Source organism: Montipora foliosa, chromosome 6, assembly GCF_036669935.1.
Source record: "Montipora foliosa isolate CH-2021 chromosome 6, ASM3666993v2, whole genome shotgun sequence".
Taxonomy (NCBI): domain Eukaryota; kingdom Metazoa; phylum Cnidaria; class Anthozoa; order Scleractinia; family Acroporidae; genus Montipora; species Montipora foliosa.
In genome coordinates, this window is record NC_090874.1 from 5,899,779 (window position 1) to 5,908,659 (window position 8,881).

General features: G+C 37.8%; 2 protein-coding genes across 6 annotated transcripts in view; one reads left to right on the forward strand and one right to left on the reverse strand.

Annotated features, from left to right (window-relative positions):
* Positions 1-609: 609 nt before the first annotated feature.
* LOC138006485 (protein farnesyltransferase/geranylgeranyltransferase type-1 subunit alpha-like) lies at positions 610-8,538 on the forward strand. Its single transcript, XM_068852839.1, has 7 exons — positions 610-774; positions 1,313-1,427; positions 2,614-2,718; positions 3,831-4,103; positions 5,231-5,293; positions 5,859-6,030; positions 6,517-8,538. Exons 1-7 carry the CDS (start codon positions 633-635, stop codon positions 6,616-6,618), a joined length of 972 nt encoding a protein of 323 aa, XP_068708940.1. The 5' UTR covers positions 610-632; the 3' UTR covers positions 6,619-8,538.
* The window catches only part of LOC138006486 (phospholysine phosphohistidine inorganic pyrophosphate phosphatase-like), a 3,790-nt gene continuing 1,645 nt past the window's right edge, over positions 6,737-8,881 (reverse strand). For 2 of the 5 annotated variants that reach the window (XM_068852844.1, XM_068852840.1), the window contains exons 3-5: positions 8,365-8,428; positions 8,191-8,283; positions 6,980-7,686 (exon numbers count right to left, since the gene is read on the reverse strand). In XM_068852844.1, coding sequence (XP_068708945.1) covers positions 7,468-7,686; positions 8,191-8,283; positions 8,365-8,428 — 376 coding nt within the window. In that variant the 3' untranslated portion in view covers positions 6,980-7,467. Of the gene's footprint in view, positions 6,872-6,979; positions 7,687-8,190; positions 8,284-8,364; positions 8,429-8,881 lie in introns of those variants that run through there. The other 3 variants (XM_068852841.1, XM_068852843.1, XM_068852842.1) reach the window with 3 other exon arrangements.

Below are 8,881 nucleotides of genomic sequence, written 5' to 3' on the forward strand. Positions count from 1 at the left end.
AAGCTATGCGTCTGCTACATTAACCTTGGTCTGGTTTTGTGTAAAAGTGCGTTTTAACAGGGAAAATAATAAAAGCAGTGACCATATTGGCATGATGGCAGAAGACATGAACTAATTTGAACTAATTTGGCAACTGAGGGAGAGGGAGGTGTCACTCTTCACATTTATTGACGTTTTCGCCATCAAGTGTTTCACCATTGACGATTAAAATCATTTGGAGTTAGACAGATAAAAATCGTAAGTTTTTGGGAGTTGTTTGGGACGCCAGAATCTTTTAGAACTGGGTGACGGTTGAGGGTATCACAACCTGGATCTCGCATCCAGTTTACGGGCGTATACATACATTGCGAGTTGACCCGTAAACTCAACCGAGTTCGCCCACTCTGTAGACCTAAGAATAACTGTTTGTGATAGCGAAACACTTATTATAATGGCGAATGTAATTTATTCCTCAGTATTTTCAAAAGGGAGAGGTTTCAGGGCATGACACCCTAAAAAAGGGAGGGGTCTCGTATTCCCCTTGACCATCGGTCGTCATGCGTGCGTACATGCGTACCTTATTAGAGATGACTCTGGGTACAAGGTTGGGAGGGTTTGATCGACGAAGGACTGGTATCTGCCTCTAAAGAAAGATGGCGGAGAGCTCAGGAGATGAAGATTGTGCAGACACAGACTTTGTATTTTATCGTGATCGAGAGGAATGGAAAGATGTAACTCCCGTTGAGCAAGACGATGGACCGTATCCAGTTGTGAAAATTGCATACTCTGAGAGATGTGAGTTCTTTAGTCGATCTTCTTGCTCGGCTCTTGACATGATTAGATTTTTGTCCTGTCTTTGGCCATATAATTTGCAAACTTGTAATAATATTTTGGCTTATGTCAGCTTAAAACGTTATGAAAGAAAGCGAATGTTGGGTTGGTAAGGAGGATTTGCAGAATGGTTTGCCTTTTTAAGTGTACAAGCTCAAGCCTATGGTCACCTTCTGTGGCAAGCAAAAACAACAACAACAACAACAACAGCTTTTATTTCAACACGATGGTGATTAAAGCGTTGCCGCTTATGGGATCGTGCATTTAAACTAACTAAAACTTAAGGAATAAAAATATATTAAAATCGTTTTAATAATATAGAAAATCGTTATCATTATTGTGAGGCATTGTTTGCGGAGATTCCGCATATTTCGAGAAATCATGCATGTGTGCCTGTCTTTATTTGAATCAAGCTCACTCCTAAAGGTTTCATCTTTTAGAGACTTAAAGCTGACAACATCTGACTGCAATTTATTTCGATGGGATTTGTCTTGTGTTTTAGTTAAAGACGTGTTTGACTACTTTCGAGCAGTTCTTCTGGCAGACGAGAGAAGTGAGCGCGCCTTTAAATTAACGGAGGATGCCATTAGTTTTAATGCTGCCAATTACACAGTATGGTGAGTAATGTCCAGGACCAACTACAGAATATTAATATGACGAAACTTAATATATGAAAGCCCTGTATACTGAACTGCAGAGAGAATCATGTTAAGATGCTGATCATTGCAGTTATTTATTAACTTTACCTGAGCAGTATATGAAAGCAAAGCCTGAAAAATTCAGGCTTGATCAGGATTTGAACTCCGACCTTTGCGATACCGGTGCAGTGCTCTACCAATTGAGCTATCAAGCCTTCTAAGAGTTGGTCATTATGTGAGTTCATAGTGAGCCTATTATTAATGCGCCGATCAAATTGAAACTTCAACATCCCCCCCACCCTTCCTGGGCAAACCTTGGGCATTTGACTATCCTCTGTGCCTGGGGAGTGGGGAATTTGACCTTTGCCTGTGTGGGGTGGGGAAAATTGAGCTGGAAGAGTCGTGTTTCAAATGATTTTTTTTTTGGGCGGTGAAGTCGCTAACAGCCATAAATCATGTGTTTGGACAAGATGGCAGAGTTTAAAGGAAGAGAGATAGCATTTGTGAGCAATTGGCTTACAAAAAAAGGTCTTTAAAAGTTGGGGACAGACAGACAAATCTGACAACAGGGTAGGGCATTTGAACACTATTTTGGCCAGAGGGGCCGGGAATTTGAACGATCCGGGGGGGGGGGGTGGGGGGAAGAGATGTTGAACTTTCGAGTTGATTGGTGCATAAGGGGCACATTTGAAGCATAACGAGTCATGTTCATAAGCTTGTTTGGTGCACCAGTGGTTAAAAGGACAAAAAGTAATCATATAATAATAATGAGGACGATGATGATAACTATAATGATAATAATGAAGGTAATTTTACTGTCATGCAAATGAAATGTAGTTAATGGATTGTGACACTATTATCTGTAACCCTTTCATGGCGGCTTTGTTTTCAATAAAGCGACTGTGCAGTCCAGTTGCTAAGGTCAGTATGCACCAAAGATTTATTGTATGCTAGCTTCAAACTTAATTATGGCTTAGTTGTTGCTAGCAGGTTAATGCGATCCACAGCATTGGCATTTTTCCGTGTTTGAGAAACTTAAGGAACATATCCAACCTTTGGTCCGCAGGGAATTCTATATTTCTTTCTGCCTAGGGTGGGGAATTGACCGTCAAGTAAGAAATACCTCCCACTACCTGTTTTATATTAATTTTTTTCTGCTCTAAAGGCATTTCCGCAGAGTTCTGTTGAAGTCTCTTAACAAGAATTTGCTAGATGAGTTACACTATGTTCGTGAAGTTATACAAGAACAACCAAAAAACTACCAAGTGTGGTAAGTTTATTGACTGTTACAGAAATCCTTGCCAAGTCTTGAAAGTTGCCTTAAGGAGGCTCGAAAGGGTTTTTCGTTGCTATGGTGTTTGTGAAACGATGACAGATACCGAAGAAGGATATTTCATAGTGTAGGCAAACTATAAATGTCTTTGCAACTCTATTGTTGGGTAATACTCTAAGGGCACTTATGACATCATATCAGTTACCATGGCAACACACCAGGTCCACAAAGAGGCCTTCTAAATTTCAGTTTTTGATAAATTACCTGAAAAACGAAGTCGATGACCTTCCGTTTTTATTTCTTTGTTGGAAATCTCCCTAAATTCTTTAACTGCTTAGAGAGTATGACAAAAAGTTATCTAGAGTAGAATTAAGGATACATCAAAAAAAGGCGTTTTATAGTTTACAGAAAATTGTACTGGATAACTTCCCCCGAAACTTTTTCATTTGAAGAGCCATCATGAATGATACATGTATGTGTATGCAAAAAATCAAGATAGGTCACCAAACAAAATTTTGAGATAAAGACAATTATTTTTTTCCGCAGGTTTTATTTCCGGTTCGTGCGATTTTACGCCTATTTCCACTTCCAGTGTGTTGCGTGTGCTAGTTTTGATAGAAATTTGATTCATTTATCTGATGTGTTATTCAGCTGACATTATGGCATGTGTAGGTTACGTGTGCAGCTAAAAACCCTCTGCTATACAAAAAAAGAACATTACTTTAACCCTTTGACGTCCAAACCAGCTGAAAGCAGCCAGACTTTGTATTTTACTCGGTCTAATGCCAGACAATTTTACTCCTCAATGGGGAACCCCTGGGAGTCAATGGGTTAATCAATCACTGAAAAACTATGTCCCCATTAAGGTGGCTCGAAAGGTTTTCTAGTAAACTCTTAATACCAGACAGCTGTATGGAACACTAGAAACTCTTGGCATTCACAGATATCATACAAAGGCAGAATTTTTGCTCTGTCACAGGGAGAGTTGATCTGGTCAGCGTTTGAACCTACATCTACTTCCTCCATTATTAATTTTTGTGGTCATTAGATGAAAGTTTCAGGAGCATGAACTGATGTGTCTAGGTTACGTTTTTTATCATGGCAAACAGGTATCACAGAAAAGTCATAGTTGAATGGCTGAAAGATCCCAGTGCTGAGCTCCAGTTTACAGAGGAAATCTTACAACTTGATGCAAAGAATTACCATGCATGGCAGCACCGGCAGTGGGTCATCAAAGAATTTGGATTGTGGGAAAGAGAAATTGATTATGTAGATAAACTCTTGACGGAAGATCTCAGAAACAACTCCGCTTGGAATCAGAGATATTTTGTGATTTCCAAAACAACTGGTTTCACAGAAGATGTTGTGCATCAAGAGGTCCGGTTAGTAGCATTTTTATTTAGTTAAATGGGAGCTCCACCATTTTGTTGAAATAACTTAATTCTTTTGTATCCATTCAATTCAAGATAAGTTGAGTTGCCCAGTGGGTGTATTCAGTCACACTGACATGTATTATAAAACAATCTAGTTGGATTATTCAAAGCTGCATTTATGGGTCATATTTTATACTTAGGTCTAGAGCAGGGTAAAATGCACCTAACCTCAAAGAATTATTTTCTTTTGCAAAAGTGAAATGTCTAATATACATGTACATTTTACCTTTGCTTCTCTAGATTAATGTTCCTAATGAGGTATGAGAGAGTAACAAAGCTGACATTCATTTGTCCCATTGCCACGCTAGTAAGAGGTATGGGTCTATTCCTTGAATGATGTCAAGAAAACCCTTGAAAACCCTTGAATTTTGAGAGTACATTTTCAAGGCCTTGAAAGTCCTTGAAAATCTCTGCTCTTCATTCCTGGTCCTTGAAAGTCCTTGAATTTTTTCTGACCCGCATAACTTCAGTAAAAATAATCAGCCACTCAAGTCATGTCATTACAAACGCGACGAGCTGTAGGGTCGAGAATGGTTACCAGTGCCTTTGCATTATTTTCACGCATCTTCGTTACGGAAAATAAGCAAGAAATTTACTGTCAGACTATTTCCATGGGTAAATTCTTCGACGTAAATAAAAAAGATGTCCTTGAAATTTCAAAATTTGGCCCTTGAAAGTCCTTGAAAAGTCCTTGTATTTTTGGTCTGAAAAAGTGTACGAACCCTGATACATTACCAAAGTTCTTTCAAAACTACATAATGTAAAGTAGTTTATGACGTCATCGAAGGAATAGGCCCATGCCTGTCACTGCCTTGGCAGTGGACAAACGATTGCCAGCATCTTTCTCTTACTTACCTTATGATCACATTAACAAGTAAAATCTAGAGAAGCAAAGGTAAAATTTATTTGTTTGTTTGATATTTAACTTTTGTTTAAGTAAGGTCCACCTTAAAATTTGGTTCTCTGGGTATTTACAAGTCTTTTTTCGAACCAACACAGTGCATTCATGTTTCCATATACCGGGTACTGTAAAATCACTGCCATTATATTAATTTCTGGTTATTAATTCCTCATAGATCAACTATGGATCTCATAAAGAAAGTACCAAACAATGAAAGTGCCTGGAATTACTTGAAAGGGTACGTTTTCCTCCAGTTAAATCCATAAGGGTGTTCTTTATTTTTGCTCAGTCTGAAAATAGGCACCCACACACATGATCTTGTTAGAACTGAAGCACAGTAACTGTTGACAGCTGTAACTTAGATGTGATACTTGTAGCTAAGGCACAAGTCTCCACTGGCACACCTAATAATATTGTTAAGCCAAAATTCCAAAAGCCTAAAGTCAAACTCAAACTTTGAGCAATACATAAATTTTTCTTTTACTTAAAACATACAATTTAAAGCAATGCACAACTTTTGCAATAAACTGTCACAGGCTGTACAATGTATGTGAAAATGGAGAGGAACAATACAAATACCTACTGAGAATTGTTTTTTATGCTTTCTACCCTAAATAACGTGGTTTTTGTGGAATCACCGACAGTCCTAGTAGAAGCAAAGATTCCCATTTCGCTTGTAATATACATGTACCAGAAATTTTACAGTTACCAAATCAACACACAGAATGATCAATACCGGTAAGTCTGATTGAAGTAGCCCTGTTACCAAGCATGACATTTGCTTTAACTTCTTATGTTTGTAGCGTCCTCTCGCAGACTGGTCTGAGTAAATACCCAGGTTTAAAAGATACCTTGTTGGAAATGTATGCTAATGGCATTGATTCTCTTTACTTGATGTCAACATTGATTGATATTTATGAGGAAGAGCTTCAGATTGGTCTTGCTGATGGAAACTGTTTGGAGCAAGCTTTGGAGGTAGAATAAACTCTAAACCTTTAAAAGCTACAGTGTATTTGTAGGAGATAAATTACATACATATAATTTAAACTAGAAACTCAAGCTTAAAACTTCACTATAAAATTACAATGGTTTAAATGTACCTTTGAACCCAGGAACTCATAGAAAAAATATTTAGGTCTGGTCTAAAGAAGAACATGTACTGGTACATTGTAATAGTCGGTATGTGAGAGTGTTACTTTTTTAGCCTATAACGGGCTATACATTTTGTTATTGGAGATGTTTGGTTTGATTTGCTCTCACATATGCTCTCAGAATTAAATGGTATGGCCAAGGGGGATGTGAGCAAGTCAGGGAAAGCTTTTTTCTTGAGATGGCCTTAAAAACTGCTCATTTTATAATCGGGTGTTTTGTTTCACCAAATCTTGCACAGATTTCCAGCAAACTTCTAGCCTCAGTATGCAGGAGAGTTTTTTAAAAGCTGTTATGTATTTTCTGTTTTAGCTGTGCCAGAAACTGGCCACAGGTGTTGACTACATCAGAAGAGAGTACTGGAATTACATTTCTCGCACACTGAAGAACAGATTTGGACAACCGTCGCAATAACAAGCTCATTAGTAAAAGAATGGCCTTGTACAGTGTATCAACAAGTTTGTACGTTGAAGGCAAAGCTTTCCTACCAGAAACATCGGTTCCAGTTATCCAAGCTTTGAAAAACTGTAACCTAGCCTGAAAGTTGTTGGGGAAGTTCACCCCAGACTGATATTTTTAGTTATATCTTAAGATAAGATCTACAGCTTCTGCCAGGTCATTAACATATCCATTCGGTTTTATAGTGGGATGGTGTTCATCTTGAAGCCTAAGAAGAAAAGATATTCATCTAAAGACAAGTAATCAGCAAACTCATAGTTATTACATAATTTGATTATTGCTGGCTGTTGGACATTGTGGACTGCAATGTGTGTGGATCATGTTTATTACTGAGGATAACAAACTGAAAAATTTACATTAATGAGCCCTTTGTGATGATTCATCATCAAAGTGAGGAAACACCAAGGGCCTGTGTACACATTTCAGTTTTTGGCAATTAAAAATGAGAGTACAAATTCAGAAGCACAGAAAAACAGGAAAACTCAGATGTTTTATTTTTCATGTTTAATCACTCACTCAAAAACTATGTCCCCATCAACTCTTTGACTCCCAAACTGGCCTGAACTGGTCAGTATTTTACTCTGTCTAATGCCAGATGATTTTACTCGTCAATGGGGAACCCCCGGGAGTGAATGGGTTAATCAAATATCAGGTGGTATGCATAAATTTGACCATGTCCCAACAAAAAAAATTCATCTAATTTACATACATAAGACAATTCAATATCTGAAATAAACTTGATTGATAATGAAAGTCTGCTACCCTGAAAAGACTAAAATATGAGTTTAGATTAAACTGAATAGATTAAAAAGTAAGCGAATGATCTCTTTTCTGTGGTTGAGTGATCGGACATAGTTTCACAGCTTTTTCTGATGAAGCACCACGGCTTCCATTTGATGTCTGTGATGTAAACACAGTGTCTTCATCATACCTGAATTTTCCTGTTCTGACTTGAACTCCGCGAATGTTGCAGGCCTGAGCACCTCCCACGTCAGATACAATGTCGTCACCTATCATAACTGCCTAGGAAAAGAACAGTTTGTAAATTTGCTGAAACTGTACTGAAATGTACAAAATTTAATGTAAGCTTCAAGGTGTTGTCCGTCTTGCGAAGATTAAGCTCTCAAGGCAGCCATAGTTGAAGCCCTTGGAGAAGTGAAAAGCCATTTCTCAGCATTTTGTTAACCAAAATTTAATTATTTTGTGAAAAAGAGAGAGCTATGCAGAAATGCTTTAGTTAAGGTGTACATGTACACACAGTAAAATCTGTCTAACACCAGCCTCACTTTCACGAGTGAATGGGTTAACAAATAATTTAATTATTTATTAATTCTAATCAAGGTACATCTGTAAAACTCCTATTAATTATCCAATTAAAAAAACTGTAAGGCTAAAACCTGTTCAGTAGGACACTGGAGTTTAAGTCCCCAAAACAGTCGTAAAGTGCTTTGAGATTGACAGATAAAAACTTATAAATACATCACATGTAATTGGATTTTTAAAGAAACCCTTTAAACTGCTACTTACATCCTCAGGGGAAACATTTATGTCAGCAAGAGCGGTAAGAAAGAAGCTTGCTGCTGGCTTCCCAAGGATCTCAGCTTTCACATCACACGCAAACTACAGCAACAACATAGGTTTAGGTAATTAATCAATTAATTACATGGATAACAAGAAAAAACAACAACAAACAGTTCTCACTTCCAAGGCCTTGGTGTAAGGTCCTACATCCAATGTTAAATTTGATCCACTCTTGTAATAACGCCTAACAAAATTGACAGAAGTCCTGAAATTAAGGATTCCTAAACTTTCATGATTCTTTTGATTTGATTGTGGATAACAGAGATCATTGAATAAACAATGTACTTTGCTCTATGATTTTTGTTGTCTTTACTGCGATTTTCATAATTCTGTGAATCTTACCTTCAGCGCTAAGCGCCCAATTGCGTTTTGGCTTTCATCAATCAAATTTCCTAACATGGCCAGGAAGGTCGACTCCACCTCTGAAAAGTGAATTGGAGTTTTTATTTAGTTCACAGCTCGAATACCATTATGATATTCCATCGGCGTCATTCGAATGTACTGTGGCAACCAAAGAGGCTGATTGGTAGGTTATGTCATGCATCTTATTGATTTCATTTGATTGACAGGAGCCCAAACACTGTTTGGCCGCTGGCACTTGGAGATGAGATTCCGCATAATTATAAAAATCGTAGTT